A 24,749-nucleotide genomic window follows, 5' to 3' on the forward strand; every position below is an offset into this window, starting at 1 on the left:
GGTGCTGCCGTCACCATCAACCCCGCCATCGCCGAGGGCCCATCCCCCACCAGCGAGGGCGCCTCCGAGTGAGTGGGCCGGGCCGGGCGAGGATGGAGGGTGGGGATCCCTGAGTAGGGAGGTCAGGAGTAGGGTCCTAGAGAGGAGGGGATGGAATGTGGGGGAGTCCCTGAGTAGGGAGGTCAGGAGAGGGGTCCTGAGAGGAGGGGATGGAATGTGGGGGAGCCCCTGAGTGGTGAGGTCTGGGGAGGGGTCCTGAGAGGAGGGGGTGGAATGTGGGAGAGCCCCTGAGTGGTGAGGTCAGGGGAGGGGTCCTGAGAGGAGGGAATGGAATGTGGGGGAGCCCCTGAGTGGTGAGGTCTCGGGAGGGGTCCTGAGAGGAGGGGATGGGGTGGGAGGGGTGGAGCCCCTGAGTGGTGAAGGTGGGAGGGGTTCCCGTAGTGAGGCTGGAGTGAGGGAAGGTTGCTGTGGGGAAATGAGGAGGTTTGGGGCCCTAAATAGTGACATTTTGGTGAGGGGGGTTCCCTGAGTAGTGAACCGGGGTGAAATGAGGTCCCTGCAGGAAAATGATGGGGTGTGGGGCCACTGAGTACTGAAATTGGAGTTAGGGGGGAGTCCCTGAGTAGCGAATCCTGGGTGATGGTTGGGGGAGGGTTCCTGAGAGGAGAGGATGGGTCAGGTGTCCCTAGGAGTGAAATCAAAAGTTGGGAGTCCCTGAATAGGGAGGTGGAGGGAGGGGGTCCTTGCATACCCTGAACAGGTGAGCGAGGAAGTCCATTGAAGACCAGGAAAAGGGAAAGAGATGCCTGAGAGATGAGGATGTGGGAGGCGTCCCTGAGCGGTGGAGTAAGTAGGGGGAAGGCTCCCTGAGGGAATTTGGGGGGAAGGAAGCCTGAGAAAATCCTGCTAGTTGGGGGGTGAAGCCCCTGAAGTTGGGGAGAGTGGTGAGGAGGTCCAGAGGAGGCTGGGGAAGCAGGGAGTGCGGAGAATTTGGAGGGGCAGGGTTGTGGGGGGCAATAGGAGACATCTAGGGAAGAAGTGGGGACCCTGCTGGGACCTCTGACAGCAGATGAGCAGAGATTCTGAATCTAATGGGTTAGCAAAGCCTTGAGGGGCTGGAGAAGTGCAAGAGGTTTGAGGCAGTTGAGGGAAGCAGGAGGATTTGTGGAGAAGGGGGCAGGGAAGGGAACATCCCTGGGTGGTGGGATGACAGGATGGCAGGATCTTATTGTGGGAAGTCACACCAGGGAGACTGCTTGACCCCTGAAGTCCCTGTGGCCTCCCACTCCTGTTCTGCATGGTGGAGCAGAGCAGGACAGCCCCAGAGGCCCCGGGCCAGGGGCGCTTACTGTGCTTGTGGTGTGACTCCCATGAAAACCAGGTGTGATCCCTTTCTGTGTGCATGGGGTGAATGGCACGTTTGGTGCCTCTCAGGGGACTAGGCCTTCTGCAACCTGGGTGAGGGGTAAGGTGAGGGTGAAGGTAAGGACGTGAGTCTTGATGTATATGTGTGTGAATTAACATCTTTCTCTGTCTCCAAGCGCATAGCTCAATGTGGGGACGTGTTCCTTATAGTAAAAAATGCACTCCTCTTCTTATAAGACAGCTCTTTCTTCATAATGTCTCGCTCTCTCTCTTTTTTTTTTTTTTTTTAATGTGGTGTCTGATTTCCATCCCTTCAAGAATTCCCCCAGTAGAGGAAGCCAGCCATTGGGATTACAGGGTTTTTTATAACCACAGTTGAGTTGCCATTAAATTTAAAATGGATTAATCAGCTGACTCCAGAATGCATTTTAGATGTCATAGGGCAGTGCTGGAGACCTCCCAGAGTTTGGCCTCAAAAGTTGTCTCTCGACCCTCCAGGGAAGGAACTGTGTCACATTCATTCATTCCTTTGCTTCTCTCTTCCGTCCATCAGAGTCCTTCTCATTCCTTCTTCATTGAGGTCTTGGTTCACCAGGCATCCAGTGAACACCTGCTGGGCCCCGGTCTTGGTTTAGGAGGACACTGTGATGAGCAAGGGCCATCAAGAACACAGACTGGCCCTGGCTGATTTGGCTCAGTGAATAGAGTGTCGGTCTGGGGACTGAAGGGTCCCAGGTTCAATTCCAGTCAAGGGCACATGCCTGGGTTGTAGGCTCGATCCCCAGTAAGGGGCGTGTGCAAAAGGCAGCCAATCAATGATTCTCTCTCATCATTGATGTTTCTATCTCTCTCTCCCTCCCTCTCCCTTCCTCTCTGCAATCAATAAAAATACATTTTTTTAAAAAAATTTAAAAAAAAAGAACACAGACTGTGTAATCAGGAAGCATACAGGTTTGACTCCAGACACTGCCACTTGCTAGAGTTGTGACTTTTGGGCTAGTTGCTTAACCTCCCTGGGCCTGTTCCCTCAGCATAGGCTGGGTCTACAAGAGACCCCGCCTCCCAGGAGGATTGAGAGAATTAAACAAGATAGTGTGATGGTGTTTATAAAGCTCTGGTTTACTTGCTCAGCAAATGACACCTGCCTTCCAGCCACCTCTTTGCAGTACCAGCTCAGGTGGCATTGCCCAGTGGCAGGTTATCTTGTTCCTGGCCTGTGTGCCCCTTTGCTCAAACCTCTTTAAGTTGTAAGTGAATCATAGTCAATTGGGGATTGATATTCATGAATTTGTTTATATTTGTTGCACATTGCAAAATATATTTTGATGGGTTAGATCAAATGTATTAAAGTTAATTTCACTTGATATATATTTTTAATGTGCTTATAAATTTTAAATTGCACATGTTGTTTACATTCTGTGTTTGGACGGCACTGGGTTGGTTCTTGTGTGCATCGTGCTAAAGTCTACCTGCCTGTTACAAGGAGCTGCTTTTTACCCCAAGGCATTAGTGAAAATAGCTAATCGTCAAATTTTTTTTGAAAATTCCTTGAATCACCCAATAAAGTGCAATGTACATGTGGGTTTTTTAATAACCGGCCCAGAAATGTGTGTGGGTATAAATGCCTAATGTTTACAGTTGTGCTTGGGGTATAATAAGAGTGCTGGTTGAGTGGAATGCCCTGGAATTATCTGCACTATTTAAATCAGTCTGCTCTTCATGTAAATTACAACTTCTATCTTCTGCCCATTGGTTCTTGCTCTTTGCTCTAAGGCCACTAAAAAGGAGTTTGCTCTTCCATCCTCATGAAGATAGACATCCTGGCCTGGGCCTTCACTCCCCTGGTGCCCAGTCGTGTCTCCCCAGTTCCATGTCTCCCTCCAGAGAGGTAGGGAACCCTTGCATCAGGAAGGAGGGCTCCTGAATCTGATTACAGGGCCATTGAACCAGAGCTGGTCCTCCAGGTCCTGAGGTCTCCTAACCTTTGTGAGCAGAGAGAGAGGCAGTGGCCTCAGTTCTCGGGGAGCCAGCTTTCTCTTCTGGTCAGCTGTGTGTATGCAGGTCTTCTTTCTCTTCTGCTAGATCATCAGCCCCTCAAGCCCAAGAATCAAATCTGATTCATCTCTGCATCCTCCTGGTTGCAAACCCAGGACCTGGCCACAGCTACCCTCAGCTCAGGTTGAGTCATTTGGGCAGCTTGCACCCTCTTCACTAATCTTTGCCGTTGGGTCTCTGCAGAGCAAACTTGGTGGACCTCCAGAAGAAGCTAGAGGAACTAGAGCTTGATGAGCAGCAGAAGAAGCGGTTAGAAGCCTTCCTCACCCAAAAGGCCAAGGTTGGGGAGCTCAAGGATGATGACTTCGAAAGGATCTCAGAGCTGGGAGCCGGGAACGGCGGGGTGGTCACCAAGGTCCAGCACAGACCTTCAGGCTTCATCATGGCAAGAAAGGTGAGAGGTGGCCAGTGGCAAGGCAGGTGTTCTGTCCCTATGCTCTGTGGGTGACATGGGGTGGGAGCAGGTCCCTGGGAACAGGAGAGCAGTTTGAAAGGTGCCGGCCTCTGTCTTCTGCTGGCTCCTGTGCTCAGAAGCCCTCCCATCAGCGGTGGGTTCTCATTCCTGAAAAAGAGTTCGGCTTCCAGTTAGAATTCGGCAATGCTGGCTTTCCTCAAGCAGCTCTTCCTCTCTATTATTGACCTTTGCCTTCCGGGCGGCTTAAATTCAGATTCCCAGAAAGCTGAGGGAGTTTTCAGGAAGAAAGGATGAGATTTAAATCCCCTTAGAGCTGGCATCACCCTGATTTCACAACCAGGAGAAAACACTGCAGACCCAAGACAGGGCCTGTGCTGCGATGGGCCCTGGGCAATGGGGTAACTAAACCACCTGTGTTAGTCCGAGTTCTCCAGAGAATCAGAAGCACGAGGATGTCACAGCTTAAGTCTGGAGGCAGAATTCCCTCTTCTTTGGGGGACCTCAGTCTTTTCTCTTCGGGCCTTCAGCTGATTGGATGAGGCTGCCCACTTGTGGGGGTGTCGTCTGCTTTTCTCAAAGTCAGGTGATTTCCATGTTAAATCACATCTGAAAAATACCTTCACAGTGACATCTAGACTGGTGTTTGACCAGACAGCTGGATACTGTGGACACATTAAGTCAACCATCACCCCTCCCTTAGTACAGACCTTGGCTCTGAGAAGTCCTGAGCCTCCCTCATCTAGGCTTCTGTGCCACAGTGCAGCCTCCCCTTAAACATTCGGGAATAACCCTGGGAGAATAAGGAGTGGACGAGCAGGATGTGACTATCTGGGGACAGTGGCTTCCAAACACATAACTGCAGGGGCTTCATGCTGAGCAGTCGTTTCACTCATACAGTCATGTTCTTTCAGACATCGAAAGCCACCTATTTCTGGAAGCCCACTGTCTAGTCATTTCCAAATTGTATTCTCCGAAACCTGACCACCCCGTGCCTGGTGGGCCGGAGCAGGTCCCACCTTCCTGGGAATGATGAGCTTGGTTTCCATGGGTTTTAGCTCTGTAGCTATTTCTCCTGCCTCTAGAGCACTGCCCTCCTCCTGCAGCCTATTTCTGTCCTGTTAGCGCAGGCAGCCTTTTCAAAACCAGAGCAGCCCCAGAAATCTCTGGTCTGCCATTGCCCGAAGCACCAGGAATAAAAGTCAGGTATGAGGTTCAGGGAGGGGGACGGGGAGAGAGATCTGAGAGCAGTGCTGGTCAGAGTTAGTATCAGGGACCCGGGGATTCTCTCAGGCCAGCTGAGGAATCTTCCAGGTGTTCCCAACAAGCCTTGTATAAACGTAAATCTGGGAGTTTGTCTACAGCAGCAGTTATAGAACCCCTTTGAGGGTCGAACGACCCTTTCACAGGGGTCACCTAAGACCATCGGAAAACACATATATAATTACATATTGTTTTTGTGATGAATCACTATGCTTTAATTATGTTCCATTTTTAACAATGAAAATACATCCTGCATATCAGATATTTACATTACGATTCATAACAGTAGCAACATTACAGTTATGAAGTAGCAACGAAAATAATTTTATGGTTGGGGTCACCACAACATGAGGAACTGTATTAAAGGGTCGCGGCATTAGGAAGGTTGAGAACCACTGGTCTACAGCTTTATGAAAGCCTTTGAAGTAAGATGTCAGGCTTTAAAATGGGGACAGAGAAGTTCTGTAGTTAAGTTGGCGGTGGTGCTGTCCCAATGTCAGTTTCCTGGTATGGTTCTTCATCATAGAAGATGTCACTGTTGGGGGAAGGGCGTGGGACTCTGCTGTTTTTGCAACTTCCCTCTGCTTCTTTAATTCTTTCAAAATAAAAAGTTGGGGTTTTTTTAAAGGTCCAATAAATGAGGGTCAGGACCTCAGATTTTGTTTCCTATAGATCTTAACCTCCTCCTCCCAGCAGTAGTCAGAACAGTGCAGGCAGTTGGCAAATATGTTGAACGAGAAGGCTGTCTACCTGGGTATTGTGTGGTCTGGGGCTGTAACTCCTTATGGCCCAGGAGCCCTGGACCGCTCTGGGGGTCAGGGGCTCCTTTTAATCCATCCGGAATGCCAGTCCACCTGGGAGGTCTGTTGCCTTTATTCAGCTGAGGGCACAGATGGGAAAATTGGCAAGACAAAATAGTTTTTAAGAAACAGTGGCCTCATTCCTTCCTCCACTACCCTGGTTGGAATTCCGAATTTCCCGGGAAGCCTGGTATGAATTCCACACATTCCAAGTGTGTAGGCTTATCAGATCTCCAAAGGCAGCCTGCCCGCAGGTGTGAGGGTGAGGGTTGGGTGGAGCTCCTGGACGCCCATACAGCTCCTGCTCTGTGGGCCAGCATCCCTCCGCTCCCTGTGATTGGCAGAGGATCATCCTAACCAGTAGGACGGGCTGGGGAAGCAACAAGACCAGTTCGGTAAGGCCCAAGAAAACCAGTCTCTCAATTTCTACAGTCGGGCTTGTTCATAAATTTTTTCTTGACCTATCATGGCTCACTAACTCCTGCATTCCTCTGAGGCCCTAGGAACGAAACCTGTGTAAGACCTGGGCCAGGGCAGCTCTTCGGAGAGTTTAGCATATTTGTTACGCAGCAGGGCTCCCTTGATCCCCCTCTACTTGGAGCAAAGGAATGTGTACTTGCTTCTACAGTGAAGGTCATGTGACCCACCCAAGGCCACATAGTAATGCTAGCTGCCCTGTGTGAAAGCCAGTGTTAAAACCTTGACACGTGTTCTCATTTAAATGGAGCGACCTCTCCATTTTACAGGTGAGAAAACTGAGGCTAGTTTGGGTCTTATCTGAATTGGATTGAACCTTCATGGCTGACCCTGACCCTGTGGAAGCGGTCAGGGTTTTACCTCCAGAATCCATGTCCCTCTTTCCTAGCTCAGATCCCCTGTCCTGCAGTAGGAACTGCCTGAAACTCCTAGACAGGCTTTGTGTTTGGTTTGAACTTCCAGCACTATTCTGACTTAACCAGCAAGTGGGGCTGGGTTGGCCCCAGAAGGGTGCTGTGAAAGAGGATGGGTCTGGCAGTTCGTGAGCTCAGCCCCAATCCTGACCTGACTGCTCACCAGCTGGGTGTCCGTGGGAATGAAACTTAATGTCTCAGAACCTGAACTTGCTCATCAGTGCAGTGGGGGCAGTTACGCTGTCCCATCAGGGTTGTTATCAGGGTGAATTGTGTGCCCCACCCAGGGTTGTCACCAAGGCGAATTGTGAGCACACGTGCCTTCCCATTCCTGCTCTTTCTCTTCACACCCTCAGTGCCCACTCCTGTTCAATCCAGAAGGTTTGCTTTACAAGACCCATTAAAACAGATCAGGTAGCACAGCCCCTACATTCCCTCCCTTTTTTTTTTTTTTTTTTTTTTTTTACTACATTCCCTCTACAATTTTCCTGAAATCCTCTCGCTTCCTGGGCCTTGTTTCACATTCACCCCACTCCAGGCTTCCTGGACCTCTGGGATCTCAGTTTCGTCCACCCTTCCTCTTCTCTAAAGCCTGGCGGACTCTCGCGCCCCTGCCACTCATTCATCTGTGGCTCCTTTCAAGTTCTTAGTCAAGAGCCACTCTGGGTCAGATACAGCTACTGAGCGCTTGAAATGTGGTCAGTTTCAGTTAAGATGTGCTACATGTGCAAAAAACACACACCAGATTTCAAGGGCTTGGTATGAAAAAAAAGTCATTAATATTTTTACGTCCATCACATGTCAATAAATTTTGATACATGACATTAAATTAAACAAAAGACATGAAAAATTCATTTCACCTGCTTTTTTTTACTTCATTAATATGGCAGCTAATGGATTTTTAAATTATGTATGTGGCTTATGGTATATTTCTGTTGGACGGCCCAGGTCTCCATCATCCTGTGCTGCCTGTGCATCAGCCTCCCATCTTCCACGCAAACATCAGAGCTTCATTTTCAGACCCAGCATCTCAACCCTTCTAAGCACATATGTGTGCATATGTTGGGCATCTCCTCGAGGATGCAGTCCCACCAAAGGAGAGAGCATCCTGGAGTCCTGGTGTGGTTGCGGTCCTGGAGGTGGCCGTGGGGGTATGCAGTGTCCCGGGGAGGGTAGTTAGGCTGGGCTCTGCAGGCTAGGTTGGGTGGAGAACCAAATGCCTGAGGGGCCCTGGGGGCTGGAGGGTCCCAGTCAAGGAAGTACTGCCTGGGCATGGTGGGGGCACCAGGCACCATGCTGCTAGGACCTGCCAGAGTACTCAAGGTCGCAAGGGTCATTGGCATGGGCCTGTGAGCAGGTGACACTTCCCACACATACCCTGTGACTCCCCCTCCCTCCCCTCCAACTTGGTACACACCCCTTCGTGCCTTGGTGTCCTCAGACAGGCAGTTCTTTGTCTTTCTTTCTGGAACGCTGGCCCCAGTGTCACCTGAGCTCCAGATCACCTCTCCATGGTTCCTCCATTGGGGCACCCCCACCTTTCGGGGTTGTTTCACCTGCTTCTCTTCCCTCCCGATGGCATATCTCCGAGCAGGGTCATCTTTGTTCTCTTTCTCCTCATCACTGACCTCTGTTGTAACTAACTTTATATAAATATCTGAGTTGATGGCAGTCGCTTTCAGATGCCTGTGATCTGCCTCTGCCCCTCTGGCGAAGGGGTATAAGTCGCACCTTTTTCTTAACTTACCACGATGGCTGAGCATCTAGGATTCTAAGTAGCCAGGACCTGGACCCACAGCCTTCACTCTATCGCTGGGCAGGGGATCTTGGCTTGCTTAGGGTTCGTAGTTAAGCATTGCTCTTGGTGTTTTGGCTGCTATCTTTTCTGCGTGTCTCCAGATGGTCCTTGGGCTTCTCAGCTTTTGAAATGTAATGAGTTTGGTGACACTCCTGATTGCTGGATTGAACTCAAGTGGAAGGGCAGCTAGGATCCTCAGGAGGTGACCAGAGGCTCTCTCTGCCTTTGCTCTACCTGGAGGTGGGAAGGGCTCCAGAGAAACCCACCCCTGAACGAGGGGCTGAGCAGTGGTGAAGTAATCCCCTGCCCGGCCATTTCCTGACTTCACATGATTTGGTGGGAAGAGAGCTCCTCTTAACAGAGCTTCCCCTATAACCAATTGAAAAATGTTTGCTGTTGATGAGTTTTTTAAACAACTTTATTTGAGATGTAACTCACTTACTGGACAGTTTACCCTTGTAGAGTGTATAATTCAGTGTTTTTCAGTATATTCACAACATTGCCACCACCGATTTTGGAATATTTCCATCACCCCCAAAAGAAGCCCTAGCCCCAGGCCCTGGCAACCACCAATCCAGTTCCTGTCTCTGGATTTGCCTGTTTTGGGACATTTCACATAAATGGAATCACACACTGTGTGGCATTTAGTGTCTGGCTTCTCTCACTGAACATAGTGTTCTCAAGGTTGGTCTGTGTTATAGTGAGCGTCAGTGCTTCACTCCTTTTCATGGTTGTATAATATTCCGGTGTGAGGTTGGACCACATTTTGTTTGTCCATTCACCAGTTGATGAATACTTGGGTTGCGTCCGTGTATTAGCAATTGTGAATCACACTGCTGTGAACACATGTACAAGTGTGTACGTGGATCTGTGTTTTCAGTTCTCCTGGGTAGATCGATACCTAGGGGAGGGTAGCTGACGTCTTGAATGCTGTCATGAGACCTCAAGGACAGAGGACTAAAGCCCCCCCCCCACGGTGCCCCTCAGAAGCCTGCTTCTGAACCCGATTCCCATTCCCTTGCAGCTGATTCACCTGGAAATCAAGCCAGCCATCCGGAACCAGATCATCCGCGAGCTGCAGGTGCTGCATGAGTGCAACTCCCCGTACATTGTGGGCTTCTACGGGGCCTTCTACAGCGACGGGGAGATCAGCATCTGCATGGAGCACATGGTGAGCGCGGCGGGGCACCTGGAACCGAGGGGCCCAGCCAGTGTCCCAGAGCCACCTGGGCTTGCAACCAGGGAGACATGGCAAGACAAAGGGTTCATGTGGAATGAGAGGGTGGCTGGTGAAGAGGAAGTCCCCTGCCTGTGTCCCTCAGGGTCCTGTCCCCAGAGGCTACGGTGCACTTCTTTCCAAGGCGATCCTCCCGGAGATAGTCAATGCCATGCGAGCACATATGTTTAGGTTCCTTCGTCTTTAAACGCCAGACGCCCTCCTCCCAACTTTCCTCTTTCACTGGGTACAAGGCAGAAATTATTTCCTGTCCGCACATAGAGCCGGCTCTTTTCCCCAGTCTAGTGTTCTGGCACCCACATTGACCTGTAAGGTAATTTATTAACTCTTGTTGGTGGACGCTGAGGTTGTTTCTGATCTCTGCCCATTTTGAATGATGCTGCCTTGAATGTTCCTGCACGGAAGCAAGCATCCCTGAGTGGTAAAGTCCTACCAGTGGAATGTGGGGCCCGAGGGTACATGAGATTGGAAATGTGATCAATGTTTCCAAAGAGTTGGGGGCTGTTTTAAAGACAGACCTGGGTCTGCCCCTAGCTCAGATCTGGATTAGAAACTCGGGTGGAGCCTGGGCACCAGTCGTTTTTTCAAACCACCGCAGTAGGTCGGCTGTGCCCCTAATTAAGAAACTTTGGTCTTGAAGTTCAGAAGTGGGTGGGATTGGGTGTAACGAAAGCAGAAGTGGTCAGAGCTGAAGGCCCTGGGGGGAAATGCCTCCGACCCTCTGGCAGCCCAGTTGAGCAGATACCAGACTGCCTGCTGCCCGGCTGGATGGGCTCAGGGCTGGCAGGGCCCTTGCAAAACCAGGGCGCAGTGTGGCTTTCGGCACATGGCTTGAGCAGCTTCAGTTATGCCTTGCAAATGTGCTGTCCCCTGACAGTTTTGTAATGAAGGCAGGAAACGAAATTGAGCAAGTGGCTGCAAGGAATGCATTGTGAGCAGCCTTCCTGGGTAACCGCTTGGAGGGAGTGCCCGCCAGAAGATGCTCCCCACCCCCCTGCATCAAGATCCCCACCAGGCAGCACCCTGGAGGAGTCCCTTTCCTCACCTAGGAGAGGAAGATCATATCTGCCCGCCTGAGGGCAAAGTCACTGTGTAGACAAGAATCAAGGAGGGGAAAGGACTGAAGTCACTTTATGATCTGAGGAGAGCCTCTATACTTAGCTCCTCCTCCTTCTTCCTCCCCCTCCCATCCCTCCCTTCTCCCTGTCCTCTTCTCTCCTCCCTCTCCAGTGCTCTTGACCACCCCTGCCTGTTCTCCCTGAATATCGTTAGAATTTGAAGCCACCTCATTCCCTTACAGCAAAGGGGGAGCGGCACAGTCTAGCACTCCTCTGCTCCCCCATCTATTCTTGGTGAATGGAAGACATTGGTTTCCAGCACTAGGCGTCTGCACCCTAGCAGCACACAGTCCAAGCCACCAGGAGGCAGGGGGCGAGTGCTAGCCATTCTATTTATTGTGCTCATCTTTTAAAAGTTTCTAGTTGGGTTTTTGGTTTGCTTTTATAATAAGAGACGAGGACAGTGGAAGAAATGAATAATGCCCACATGAAAAGACATGCCCAGGTGAGGCCCGCGCTTCCCGCTTTCTCCTCATGGGAGTTACGGTCCACTAATCTTGGAGGCCAGTGATTTTCAAGACTAAGATGAACCTTAAAGAGGGGACTTGGTGCCCTGGCTGGTGTGGCTCAATTGGTTGAGTGTCACCCATGCATGGAAAGGTCACCGGATCAATTCCTGGTCAGGGCACATACCCAGGTTGCGGGCTGGATCCCTGGTAGGGGTGCAACCGATCAATGTTTCTCTCTCACATCATTGTTTCTCTCTCTCCCTCTTCCTTCCTCTCTCAAAAAAAAAAAATCAATAAAAACATATTTTAAAAAGAGAGGGGGGGACTTGGTGAGGAAGCATGGAGGGAGAGAGAGAAAAAAACATTGATGTGAAAGAGAAACATCAGTCAGTTGCCTCCAATACATGCCCTGATTGGGGATGGAACCTGCAACCTGGATATGTGCTCTGACCAGGAATTGAACCCATGACCCTTCGGTGCATGGAACAATGCTCCAACCAACAGAGCCACACCAGCCAGGGCCCTTAATAGTATATTTATGTTGAATAAACCCCTCCAGAATCCATCTGCATGTTCATAGGTTTTCCCTGTGTGGGGGACATTGCTGCTTTGTGCATCCATGTACCTTGTTGTGGGATGCCCCACAGAAGGGGTAGATGGCTCCCTGGGGTCAGGCCTCAGCCCCACAGCCCACCTCTCAGCACATGACTCTGGAGGAGATTCTCACCCCTGCTTACCTGTCAAGCCAGGGGTGGTGGTATTGCCTTTCCCTTGGCCCTCATCACATAGGACATTGAGTAAATATCACCATTATCACTGGAGCCATTTCTCCATATTTCTCTGCCACCTTCGTGTCTCTCTCTCTCTAATTTTTTATTTTTATTTTTTTTATGTATATATTTCATTGATTTTCCACAGAGAAGAAGAGAGAGGGATAGAGAGCTAGAAACATCGATGAGAGAGATTGATCAGCTGCCTTCTGCACGCCCCCCACTGGGGATGTGCCCGCAACCAAGGTACATGCCTTTGACCGGAATCGAACCTGGGGGCTAATTTATTGATTTGAAGTGGGGGGAGAAAAACATCAATTTGTTGTTTCATTTATTTATGCATTCATTGGTTGCTTCTTGTATGTGCCCTGACTGGGAATTGAATCTGCAACCTTGGCGTATCTGGACAACACGCTAACCAATGAGCTACCAGACCGGAGTCTTCATTTCTCTTTTTTCACCATCACGACAGCCCACCTAGTCAATATCCTACATGTGGAACTGTTTCCTGATGGAGGGCGAGGTTTCATCTTCACTCAGGGTAGTGTGGGGTTGGCTCTAATTTCCCCTCAGGGAGGTTCCAGCTGCAGCTTTTGAGAAGAGAGTCCTAATGATAACAAAGCCCAGATTCAGCACAGACGTTATGCCTTGCCTGGCCAGAGTGTGGGGGCCTTCAGGGCTTGGGGACAGCGGGGCTGGCAGTTTCCGAGTGGCCTAAGTCTCATCTGGGGGAGATTCAGGCATGGACCCAGGGGACAGCGGGTATCTCAGGGTGGAGTAGCTGGGGAGCTGCTTACTCACCACTCTGAGGCTCTAGTCAAACCCACTGAAGAGCTGAAACCGGTTTGGCTCAGTGGATTGAGCGTCGGCCTGCTGACTGAAAGGTCCCAGGTTCAATTCCGGTCAAGGGCATGTACCTGGGTTGCGGGCACATGCCCAGTTGGAGGTGTGCAGGAGGCAGCTGATGATCGATGTTCTCTCATCGATGTTTCTAACTCTCTATCTCTCTCCCTTCCTCTCTGTAAAAAATCAATAAAATATATTTTAAAAAAAAAAAACACTGAAGAAAGCACCCCCTCGTTCTGTAATAATAAAAAATCAGACACTCATTGTCAGCAAAGGACAGAGAAGGGATGCCACCCGGCCGCTCTGCAGTGAGAAACAAAGTCAGCCTGTGTGAATCCAATCAGAACATCCCCAAGGAGGAAAAGATGTGCGCTATGCCCCCGCTTATATTTGTGTAAAACTCTCTCTTTCCTTGTGCATATGGATGTGTGTGCACATGTGCAGAGGATCTGGATGGCTGTAAGTCACACTTCTGGGGAGGCACGTGGAATCACTGGGGGATCGGTGTTACTTATCTACATTTAAATTTTTATAAAAATGTGTATTCTTATACCACCACTTAATAAAAGTAAGATTTTAAGCACATTTAAAACATACACACAAAATGAAACCATGGTTATGCATAGAGACAGGTTTAGGGGTCAAAACGACCTAGTTGTGACATCTGCACCACATCCTGTGCATGTGACTTGAGCGAATGACTTACCCTCTTAGCTGTAGACCAGGGCATCTCACCCAGGGGACATTCTCACAATGAGGGAGATGCTGGCGAAGGTCAGGGATGCTGCTCAGCACCCCACAGCGCCCAGGACAGCCCCCAGAGAGAATGGCCGGGCCCCAGCGTTACCAGCGCTGAGGGGAGACCATGGAAGAGAGCAGTGTCCTTCACACGGAGGACTTCTGAGTTCACTCCTGAGCCCCCAGCACGGTGCCTCACCATAGCCTCTCTGGAGATCCCTCCCTCAATGTTCTTATTCAGTGAACATACGCAACTCGATGAAAGTGCAGAATGGAGAAGGATTACAGTTTTAAAATTTTTTTAATTCTTTTAAGGTTGATTGATAAAACAAGAAATGAGAAGAATAGAAGGAATTTCCATCTTGCCCTGCAGGTAGAGCGGGGCGGGCCAGGCACCCTGGTCAGACCAGGCTCACCTCCTGCCTTCCTCAGCCACACCCACCCTCTACAAGTTTGGGTCCCTTACTTGTTGACAGAGTCGCACATATTCTTGAAGCTTCAGACTATTTGGGTTTCCTAAAACTCTCCACGAACACAGAGGGGAGACCTGGGCACCTCCAAGGCTTCTCCCTGCCCCGGGTGAAGCAGAAGGTGTCCCAAGGAAGTGCCACTGTGGAACTAGAGCAGCGCAGTGGAGGAAGTGCAGGCCTGGGGCCACCCTGCCCTCAGCTCCACTCTGGATGCCGCGGAACCAAGGCAAGCTCCGGCCTGTGGTTGGAACTTAGCCATGTCACCTAAAGTCCTAGGGGGCCGCCAGGCATATGCTCAGAGCCCCACCTCTGAAGAGGCGCCCGGCCAGAGCCAGCAACACCCTGAGTTTTGGTTTCCAGATTTATTACCAGGCAGCCTTGCACAAGGCACCTGTTTCCTCATTGTCGGGTAGATTTGGGGCCACGCCCAGGGCGGGGTGGGGGATCAACTGGGAGGACCTGTGTCAGGTTCTTTACAGGACAATCCCGTGTGTAACACAGTGAGCAGAGGACAAGACCTAAGGGAAGCAGCAGAAGTGTCATCCCCAGGTGTCCTCTGTGCCCTGGGGCAGAGGTCCCTTCCTAACTAGGCGGGGAAGGGGGCCGCAAGGGAGAGGCCAGTTGGCTTGGCCGCCTTTCTTCTGTGCTGGACACTTACAGGGCATCGCCTTTGCTCTCAGTCTCTGTCCTGCCTGGGCCGTGACAAGAACCCAGGCCCAGAAGGAGATGGGTCTAGCTGGTGCGCCCTCCTGGTGGCTGGGCCTGCCGCTGTGGCAGCCTCAGGAAGGCCGAGTCACAGGTACTCTTTCCCCTTCTGCTGGATGTGCCATCCTGAAGCCGCGGGTTGCCTTTAGCTGTGGTCTGGCCTCTGTTTCCCATGGAGCAAAGCAGGCCTCAGCCCTCCAGGAACCAGGGAAATGTTGCGTTTTTAAATCTGCCACTTCAGCCCTGGCTGGTTTGGCTCGGCGGATAGAGCGTCGGCCTGCGGACTCAAGGGTCCCAGGTTCGATTCCAAGTCAGGGGCATGTACCTTGGTTGCGGGCACATCCCCAGTGGGGGGCTTGCAGGAGGCAGCTGAGTGTTTCTCTCTCATCAATGTTTCTGGCTCTCTATTCCTCTCCCTTCCTCTCTGTAAAAAATTAATAAAATATTTTTTAAAAATTTAAAAAATAAATAAATAAATCTGCCACTTCAGTGTCCCTCTGGGATCTGTCTCTGCAGCGGCCCCACCCGGCCGCCTGCTCAGCGCTTGCTATCTCTCTCCTGTACTGCCCCCAGGATGGTGGCTCTCTGGACCAGGTGTTGAAAGAAGCCAAGAGAATTCCAGAAGAGATCCTGGGGAAGGTCAGCATTGCGGTGAGTGTGCAGGCGCCACGTCCCCGCCATTGCAGCACTGGGTGCGTGCACGCGCTCATAGCCCCGTGCTCTGCCACTTGATTCTCACTTATGCCCGCTCCACATGGCCAGCGGTGTGTGTCGCTACAGCCCCTGCAGAGAGGGAGACTGCCAGCACCAGTCTCCTCTGGCTGGGTACTGAGCAGGGGCATCCCTTTGCCCATAAAATAGGGGTAATGCTCTCCTGCCCCATATACCAGGTGCCAGGTTGCATGGGACCCTGATGATGTGGTCCCAGGCACACAGGGTCCCCCAGTGCAATATCACGAGTGTTTCTTCTCTGACTTGGTGACAAAGCCACCATCAGTTTGGGGGCGGGGGGTCCTTAGCACAGCCCCGGAACCAAAGCATTCAACAGATGGCGCCTATTGGACGGGTACGACTTCTGTTCGGAGGCAGGGTGGCCAGCCGCATACTCACAGCCCTAACAGTGCCTTGGGCCCTGTCTCAGCTTCCGTGGGCCTCGACCGCTCCTCTGAGACCGAGGGGATGGCAGTGTCTGCCTCGTGGGTGGGTCATGTGAGAATCGGTGAGGGAGGCATCTGTACCCACCAGTGCGGCTGTCACTGCCCTCACTTTGCCTCTCCTCTGCTCGTCCCCACCTGAAAACGCGTTCCCTGAGCTAGTCCCACATGCTGTGGCCACTGAGGTCTGGCCTGCAGGCCTGTCCAGGGCAGACTCCCCGCTGTGGCACGGCCCTGCTGACCTCCCACCCTGTGGCTCCCTCACAGGTTCTGCGGGGCCTGGCGTATCTCCGGGAAAAGCACCAGATCATGCACCGAGGTAAGATGCGCGGAGCCCCTCCCGGGCCACGGGCCAGTGGGTGGGCCTGAGCCACGCCTCACCCGCTGGCTCTGCTCTCAGATGTGAAACCATCTAACATCCTCGTCAACTCCAGAGGGGAGATCAAGCTGTGTGATTTTGGGGTGAGCGGGCAGCTCATCGACTCCATGGCCAACTCCTTCGTGGGAACTCGATCCTACATGTCTGTAAGTCCTTGAGAGGCGTTTTAACATCGCGTGCCATACCTTCCCCTTCCCGTTTGCTCTTCCCCATTTTCCAGAAGCTTTTCCAAAAGCCTGCATGTTCTCGTAATATACTCTCTTTTTTCTTTGCTGGATTTCTCCTCTGAAATTCTCATTTCCACCATGTTCTCGCTCAGGTTTGTCTCTGGGAATGCCTGCCTGGTTCTTCCCACTGGTAATAAAAACCCAGTCAAGAAGGGTAGTAGTTAATTTTTGAGCCAAGAAACTAGACCTCAGGTGTTTTAGGAAACAACCGGGTGATAGTTGAAGCAGATTCTGAGAAGTTAGTATAGGGATTACTATGGGAAAGGAGGCATTCCACTATTGTTCTTTCCCAAAAGTGCCAAGGATTTGGGTTTTTAAAGCGATGCTGTCAGCCCTGGCTGGAAGCTTCTCCCAAAGCGGGTGGAGGGAGTATACAGAATCACTCTGGTCTCTAAAGGGTTAGCAGGGGTCAGGGGAGGGGTCTGAGGGGACAGCGAGAGACACTCAGATCCACCCCTGGCCTGTGAGCTCCCCCAGCTTCCAGCATTCATCTGGCTCCCTCTGGCCTTTCTTTCCTCTCTGTCTCACCCAACAGCCGGAGCGGCTGCAGGGCACTCACTACTCGGTGCAGTCGGACATCTGGAGCATGGGCTTGTCCCTGGTGGAGCTGTCCATCGGAAGGTACCCCATCCCCCCACCGGATGCCAAGGAGCTGGAGGCCATATTCGGCCGGCCCATAGTCGATGGGGCAGAAGGAGAGCCTCACAGCATCTCACCGCGGCCGAGACCCCCCGGACGCCCCATCAGTGGTATGATCTGAGTCTAGCACTTCCGGTTTGGATGGGCAGTGACCAACATGGGGAATGCCATGCTAGGGGGTGGCAGCTGCCTCCCCTCTGGCCCTTCTTGTCACCACCTGTCCCCTGGGTCGTGCTAACTGCGGTCAGCAGTCCTCAGATGGTCCTGAGGCTTCTAGGGCCGTGCTGGAAGCAGCGCCCCCGACCTGTCCCATCCGGGACAGCTGCACCTGTTGCCACCAGCTGGTGGGATCTAGACGCCAACCCCTCAGCCAAGCCACTGGTTGGGTTGGATTTTCCAACATTTTATCACAGAAATGTCCAAGCACACAAAAAATCGAGAGACTTGCCCAGGGAATGCCCTTATGCGCACCGCCTAGCCACTGCCCTGAGCCTTCTGCTGTGTTTGGGCCAGGCCTTCCAGGGAGACCCAAAATTGAAAGGAACTAGATTGAGAATTTCCTTCTGTGGTTTGTTGGACACACCGGCAGCTCAGCATGGGAGGGGACAGGAGGCTGGGGGGCACTGGGATCCCAGACAATTCTTGATCCCAAGAGCTGCCGCCTGTGAGGTGGAAGGCCGAGAGGTTCAGGCTGCTGCTTCCACACTTGGAGGGTGGCAAGGGGGAGGGTCGCAGCTGAAGTGGCAGAGCCTGGGAACAGTGCTCGACAGGAAGGGAACTGAGTTAAGTAAGAGTCCAAGGGAACATACAGTGGACTGTGGTCGGCTGGTTTCATAACAGTTTTATTGAGATAGAATTCAAGTACCATATGATTCACTCTTTTCAAGCGTATAATTCAATGGGTTTGGTATCCTCACAAGATTGTCCAACCATCACATCTATCTAATTCCAAAACATTCTATCACCCCAAAAGGGATCCCCAACCCTGGCACCCACGAATCCATTTCCTGTCTCTGAATTTGCCTCTTCTGGACATTCCACATAAGTGGAATCACACTCTGTGGCCTTCGTGTCTGGCTTCTCTCACTGAGCGTCATGTTTCCAAGGTCCATCCACGTTGTACTAGTGTCAGTGCCTCACTCCATTTCATGGCCGAATAAGACTCCCCTGGACCATGTGTTGTGTATCTGTTCACCATTGATGGGCACTTGGCTGTCAGATGGTGATTTTCACAGTGTTTTCTAGTCCAGGCCTTCTCCTTTCCGGGGCTGCACCCAGACTGCTGGGTGTCTTGATTTCCTCTAAGGAGAGAATCTTGCCCCCATCTGTGTCCTCAGGCCCTGCCCCCGAGCCTCCCAGTCCAACTCCCAGCGGCCTCCCTGGTGTTCCCCTTCGGCCCCTTCCCAGCTGGGAGGAACGGTGTGTCATGCCAGGCCACCTTGGCCTGCCACCATCTCCTCCAGCCCCTGCCCCAGCTCTGTGCCCATTTCAGGATAAGACAGAAGGGGAAGTCCAACTGCCAACCCCAGACCTGGCCAGCTGGGTCTAGGACAGGGGTCAGCCACCCCCAGCCAGCCTACTGCTGTCTCCACCCAAAGCTCCATGCAAGGTCACGCTGCAGTCAGCAAACCACCACCACCACCCACCCCGCTGCGCCTGGGTGCCACTAGCAGGGGCTGTGCCGTGGCACCACCTGGGCGCAGCACCGCGCCAAATGTGTAACTCCTCAAAAACGCTCCTGTTCATTTTGGTGTTTCATTAATTCATTAGGAGTAAAGTTACTTTTCTAGGAAGTGAACTTAGTAGCCAGGCCAGGGGAGCCTCCCCTGGTTCAGGCATTGTGGGGAGAAGAGTGCTGGCTTATTCAGCACACTCAGACTTAGTGCCCAACAGCAGGAACACAGCCACTCGCCCATTTCACCCCCATTTTTGTTTCTCCTCTGGGCAGGTCACGGGGTGGACAGCCGACCGGCTATGGCTATCTTTGAACTGCTGGACTATATTGTGAACGAGGTGGGTACCTGAAGGCCGTTTGGCACGTCTTCATGCCAACAAATTAAGTTATTCCTGTAGGAACACATTAGCAAAAAGGGAGAATTCGACACATAGACTAAGGATTTTGTTGGGGGAGAGACGGAGACCATTCTTTTCAATAGGAGGTTATCAGGTGTAAAAACATGGTCTTACTTCCAGCCATACTGCAGAAACCCACCCCTCCCCAAGGGACATTTTTTTGTTTATTATAAAGATGATCCCAGAATTCCCACTGCAGCCCTCTCCCTCCAAGGCCAATAGCCAAGTATTAGGGCCAAGGAGCCAGGCCACTCCCAGAGCTCTGACACCCAGCATCTCTCTGAGCATCTTGGAGTCTGTGTCCATGAAGTCATAAATAGTCCCATTCCCTTGGGGAAAGTCCAGGTGCCCCCTCCTCTCTGGGAAGGAGGCACAGAGCACCTGGAAGGGTGGTATGAATATTCCCATTGTACAGACCGGTAAACTGAGGCCTAAGGATGGAAGCAGCCTCCTTAGAGGCCTGCTGCTGGGAAGAGGTGAAGCAGGACCTGACCCTGAAGCCTCCCTCTCAGCAAGGCCTGGGCGCCTTCCCTGGGGCTGACGTGTATTTTCGGTGGCTCTCTGGAGGCAGGGCAAAGAAACAGGGTGTCTGGGCTGCCTGTGGTGTGGAACTTGGCCCAGGGCTGAGAGGTCGGTGGTGACAGACCAGGGTGGAGTGACTGGTGACACAGCTCTGCCTGTACCTGACAGTGCCACCCAGCGAGCACCTCCCTCCCTGAGCGGGAAGGCTGGGTCCCAGGACTGGGAAGGTGGAAGGACCTGAAGAGGAGGCCTTGTGGGTTTCACCAGGACAATCTCTGGTCACCGCCTCTGATCCTGCGCATGACCGTCCCCACCCTGGGACGTGTGTGTCAGGCCAGGCTCCTCGGGCTCCCCCAGCTTTCAGGCCCTAACCCTTGGAACTAGCTGTCCCTGTAGTCTAGACCGTCAGCTCATTCAAGACACCCACAGGTGGGTGGCTCAGGCAGTGTGACACCACCCTTGTCCATAAGTGAGGGTGAGCCCTGCTCTCCTTCCTTGTAGAACCAGTGTTATCCGCAAATGAGACTTTCGAAAGAAAATCCTGGAAGAGGCCAACCCAGTTAGCAGAGCTGGAGGCCGGGCCAGCCAAGAAGCTGCTGGACAGGAGAGGGGATGGGTGCCTCCTCCGCTTCTAGCAGGGTGAAGGGACTGGGCTAGGAGAGGTGTGCCCTGAGGATCCCCAGGTGCCATGCTGTCCTCACCTGGGCAAGGCTGGGAAGTGTCTTCTCCCTAATTCCAGAACCAGCGTGAGCATCTGACTCCCACCTGTCTGTTCTCTCCCACAGCCTCCTCCTAAGCTGCCCAGTGGTGTCTTCACCCAGGACTTCCAGGAGTTTGTGAATAAATGGTAAGGTGCCACAGCCTCCAGTGCAGTCTCGGGTGGGTGGGGCTGGGTACCAGGCCCTCCTCGGGGAACATAAGGGCCCACCTGCCTCCTGGAATGGGCCGCCCACACTTCCAGCCATCGACCTAGAAATCTCCTTCTCTGGCCCTGGCCCAGGCCCAGGCCCCTCTGCCGAGCCTACCACTCAGGAATGCCGGGTGGACAGCAGCATCGGGTGGGACACCTGTGGTCACCTGAGAGCCCAGATTCCCTTTCCAAGGCTAAGTCACAGTGTCCAGCTGCCGTCCCCCAAACCCGAGTGAACCTGGGTTACAGGCACTTTGGCAATAAAGCTGTTCCCACCTTGCTTTCTGCCAGAAGGCTCCCCGAATCCCTCGAGCCCTGCAAGCCACCAGCTTCTAAACAAGCCGTCCTCGCCAGAGTCTGGGAGGTGGTCAGCTGTTCCCTCTGAAGAAGAGGGATGAGCAGACACGGCCCAGCCGCTGCCACCTGGAGCCTGTGTGGCTCCCAGCAGCAAACCTGCTCTGGGCAGAGAAGGTGCACTGGCCTCCTGACTTCCGGCCAGCGCTGTGGCACAGTTCCATTATCCAACCAGCTTCTAAACAAGCCGTCCTTGCCAGAGTCTGGGAGTTGGTCAGCTGTTCCCTCTGAAGAAGAGGGATGAGCAGACACGGCCCAGCCGCTGCCACCTGGAGCCTGTGTGGCTCCCAACAGCAAACCTGCTCTGGGCAGAGAAGGTGCACTGGCCTCCTGACTTCCGGCCAGCGCTGTGGCACAGTTCCATTATCCATTGTCCGTGTGAACGTTTTTGTCTCCATGCAAGGTTTTCTCTGTGTTTGAAGAATTACCATTCGGCCCCAAGCTGCTTTGAGCAGCTGCGTTTAGGCAGTTCTGCTTTTTATAAGGAAAAGGTTCCATTTTGACCACCGGACTCCCAAACTTGTGGGTTTTATGGAAATGGAGCTGCAGTTGCTGCCGGGCCTGACTGAGCAGCAGCAGGGGGTTTCCCACCTCCTCTCCCTTTCCCGCCTGTCGTGGTCTCAGACCCCTCCCTCCCCAAGGCGCACTGCCCTCACACCTCAGCCAGTGCTGGAGCCCTCACCCAGGGGACCAGGCAGCAGAGTGATGGCGGTCCCCATGGCCACCAACTCACTGCGCTGTCTTGTCTCCCCATGCTCCGTCTTGCTGCTCCACCTCATGGAACCCCAGCCTCATTAAGAACCCAGCTGAGCGAGCAGATCTGAAGATGCTCATGGTGAGTGATGCTGCAGATTCTGGGATCCCCAGGGCGCAGCTGCCGCCCAGGGCCCCACCCTCCTCCTCAGGAGAGGGAAGCCCCGGCCAGGACTCCTGAGCCAGCTCTTGTCATGGGGTGTGTGTTCAGCTGGCGACCCTGTGGGTCTCCTGGCCCATAGTGGGAATGACCCAGAGCCGTCTCTGCCCTCTCAGCTCCTCGGGGAACAGAAGGGCCCGCCATGCGTGGTTGGGGCTGTTTCTGCAGAATGATGGGCTCTGAGGCTTCTGGATGCTTCCATCCTGGGCTTGTCAAGCCGCCTGCGGGTCAGGGAGGCCACGAGGCTGGTGCTTTCCTTTGGTGTCCCACACCATTCAATGTCCTTGAAAACCAAGGTGGCCTCTGAAACTTGCCTTCCCCTCAGGACCTTTGCACAGGATGGTCCTGCCCCCAGGGATGCGCCCTGTTCCTCTCAGGACTTGTGGCTCCATGTCTGTGAGTCTTGCCTTCAGGGCCTCCTCTGAGAAGGCCCTGCACCTGCTCTAATCCCGCCCCACTATTAGTTGTGGCAACAGACTGTGTCCTGGTTGTCATCACCGTTTGCTGTGGTCAAAATAGGAAGCCTCGCCTGGAGCACCATGTGGGAAGGGGTCTGCCTCTGCCTGATTCTTTCTAGAAACTTCTTACTGTGTCTGACATAGATTTTCCAGTAATGTGTGCTAAAGAATGCATGATACAGTGTAAGAGACATGTGTTCATTGTAAAAGATACAAACACGAAATGGAGAAATGCGTTTGTGTTGAAACCCCCTGTAGTGCCCCCGGCTCCCCAGCTCTCCGTGCACGCTGTGCAGGAAACCTCCCAGGTCTCTCTGCCTGAGTAAAACCGTCTGCTGTTGGGGCTACCTTTGCACCCAGTCTCCTGCCGCCCTAAACCACAGGAGTTCGCTCCCTGCTTCGGTGTTTCACTCAAGCCTGCACCAGCCTTCAGCAAGATGAGGTGGTCTTGCCTGCCCCAGCTTGCAGAAGAGGCAGCAGTCCGGACCTTAATGTCACATGGGAAGACTAGACCCCTCCATGGACTCTGAGGCCCCGCCCTCCTGTCCTGGGCTGCCCCTGCCAGGCACACCCTGTTCAGAAAGCGTTCGTTCACCCCACCCAGCCCAGAACCAGGAAGCTAGAGTGCTCGGCTGTTCCTGCTGGAACCACCAGCCTTGGGTGGCTAGCAAATTCCTTAAAACAAAGTGGAATGCACAACTCTGTTCCTCAGCCCCACAAGCCATATTTAAAGGGCCGAGGAGCCTCTTGTGGCTGGTGGCTGCCACACTGGATGGGACTTGTAAGGAACTTGCTATCCACACAGGCAGTTCTTTTCCAGATCAGATGGTCTCATGCGGGGGACTCTGCCTGCAGGGGATACTAGGCCATGTCTGTTGACACCTATGATCGTCACGACTGGGGGTGCTCCTGGCATTGAGTGGGTGGGGGCCAGACATGCTGCTCACCACTCCACAGTGTCAGGACGGCCCCCAGGGACTGACTTGGCCTCAGGGTCAGCAGTGCTGAGGCGGAGTCCTGGGCTCTGGGGAGCTCCCCGTCCCCTGACACCCTGTCCCATGTCTTTGTGGCTTCGGGCATGGAACTTCCCTGCTCCCTGTCCCAACTGTGTCCTCCTGCATTGGGGGGGGGGAGGGCTTTTCTCTCTGTTTTTGGGTTTTCATCCCAGCTGGCCTGCCAGATCTGAGCAGAAGCCTGGTCCCTTCCTCCTCCCTGCAGGCACCAGGCTGTTCACGGCGCCTCTCCTTCCTTTTCAGAACCATGGCTTCATCAAACGGTCTGAGGTGGAAGAAGTGGATTTTGCCGGCTGGTTGTGTAAAACGCTGCGTCTGAACCAGCCCAGCACGCCCACACGTACCGCCGTGTGATTCTGCTGGTGACCTGTCTGAATCCCGCCACCCGCCCTTCCCGCCCAGGACGGACCAGCTCCTCCCTGCCCGTCCCACCGAGCCCGGAGGAGAGTGCACACAGCGGAACATTCACTTCCTCTTCCACCTGTCGCAGCCTCGGCCCTCTGGTCTCTGGGGAAGGGTGACGCTGCCCATGTTGTCGTCTCAGAACCTGCTTACTTAGGTTTAAAAAAAAAAAAAAACAGGGAAAGAAAAAGCAAACCAAGCCCATTGTACTTGTTCCATTTGTTCTTTGGGTGTCAGTCTCTGGTCCAACCCCAGGGGGAACATTATCCCTCCAGGACGGCTCCAGCCCCCAGGCAGCTGGGCCACAGAGAAATTGGGAGGGGCATGGCATCAGGACCTGGCTTTGCTCTTTTTTCAAAGGACCAAGCCTCAGAGGGAACCCCTAGACATTGACATCTTGCACCAAAACAGAGGAAGTGCCGCCTTGCATTTCTGTGTGTCGTCCCCTCGCCTGACACCTGTCCCCTGAAGGTGGCCCTCGGCAGGCCCTGAGAGCAGTGAGGCGGTTGGTTGTCATGAGGTCCACTTCCCCCGGCCACTGCCGCCTCTTGTCATGGAGCTGGTCCAGCCGACCCTGCCTGCCCTCAGCAGAGGGTGACCTGCCCAAGAGGGTCCTGGGCCTCCTGTGCCTTAGCAGCAGACACTTCCGACTCTTCATAGTGGCAGCTGAGCCGACACTCGACTCTGCAGAAAGGAAGTGTTGGGTTTCCAAGCGCTCGGTGTGGTTGAAACCCCCAGCAGGTTCGGTAGATAAGGCCTCTGCTCCCCCTCGCCGGCCGCGTGGGCGGG

General features: G+C 53.1%; 1 protein-coding gene across 1 annotated transcript; it reads left to right on the forward strand.

Moving 5' to 3' along the window:
- MAP2K2 (mitogen-activated protein kinase kinase 2) lies at window positions 1-24,162 on the forward strand (the record flags this gene model as incomplete). The annotated part of the gene is made up of 11 exons (XM_005858849.2): window positions 1-68; window positions 3,604-3,814; window positions 9,608-9,754; window positions 15,490-15,567; window positions 16,338-16,389; window positions 16,471-16,595; window positions 17,212-17,425; window positions 19,264-19,328; window positions 20,696-20,757; window positions 21,964-22,009; window positions 23,802-24,162. Coding segments are annotated over 11 exons (1,179 nt in total), but the record flags the coding sequence as incomplete, so codon positions are not given.
- Window positions 24,163-24,749: the final 587 nt, after the last annotated feature.

The sequence above is a fragment of the Myotis brandtii genome, unplaced genomic scaffold, assembly GCF_000412655.1.
Source record: "Myotis brandtii unplaced genomic scaffold, ASM41265v1 scaffold122, whole genome shotgun sequence".
Taxonomy (NCBI): Eukaryota; Metazoa; Chordata; class Mammalia; order Chiroptera; family Vespertilionidae; genus Myotis; species Myotis brandtii.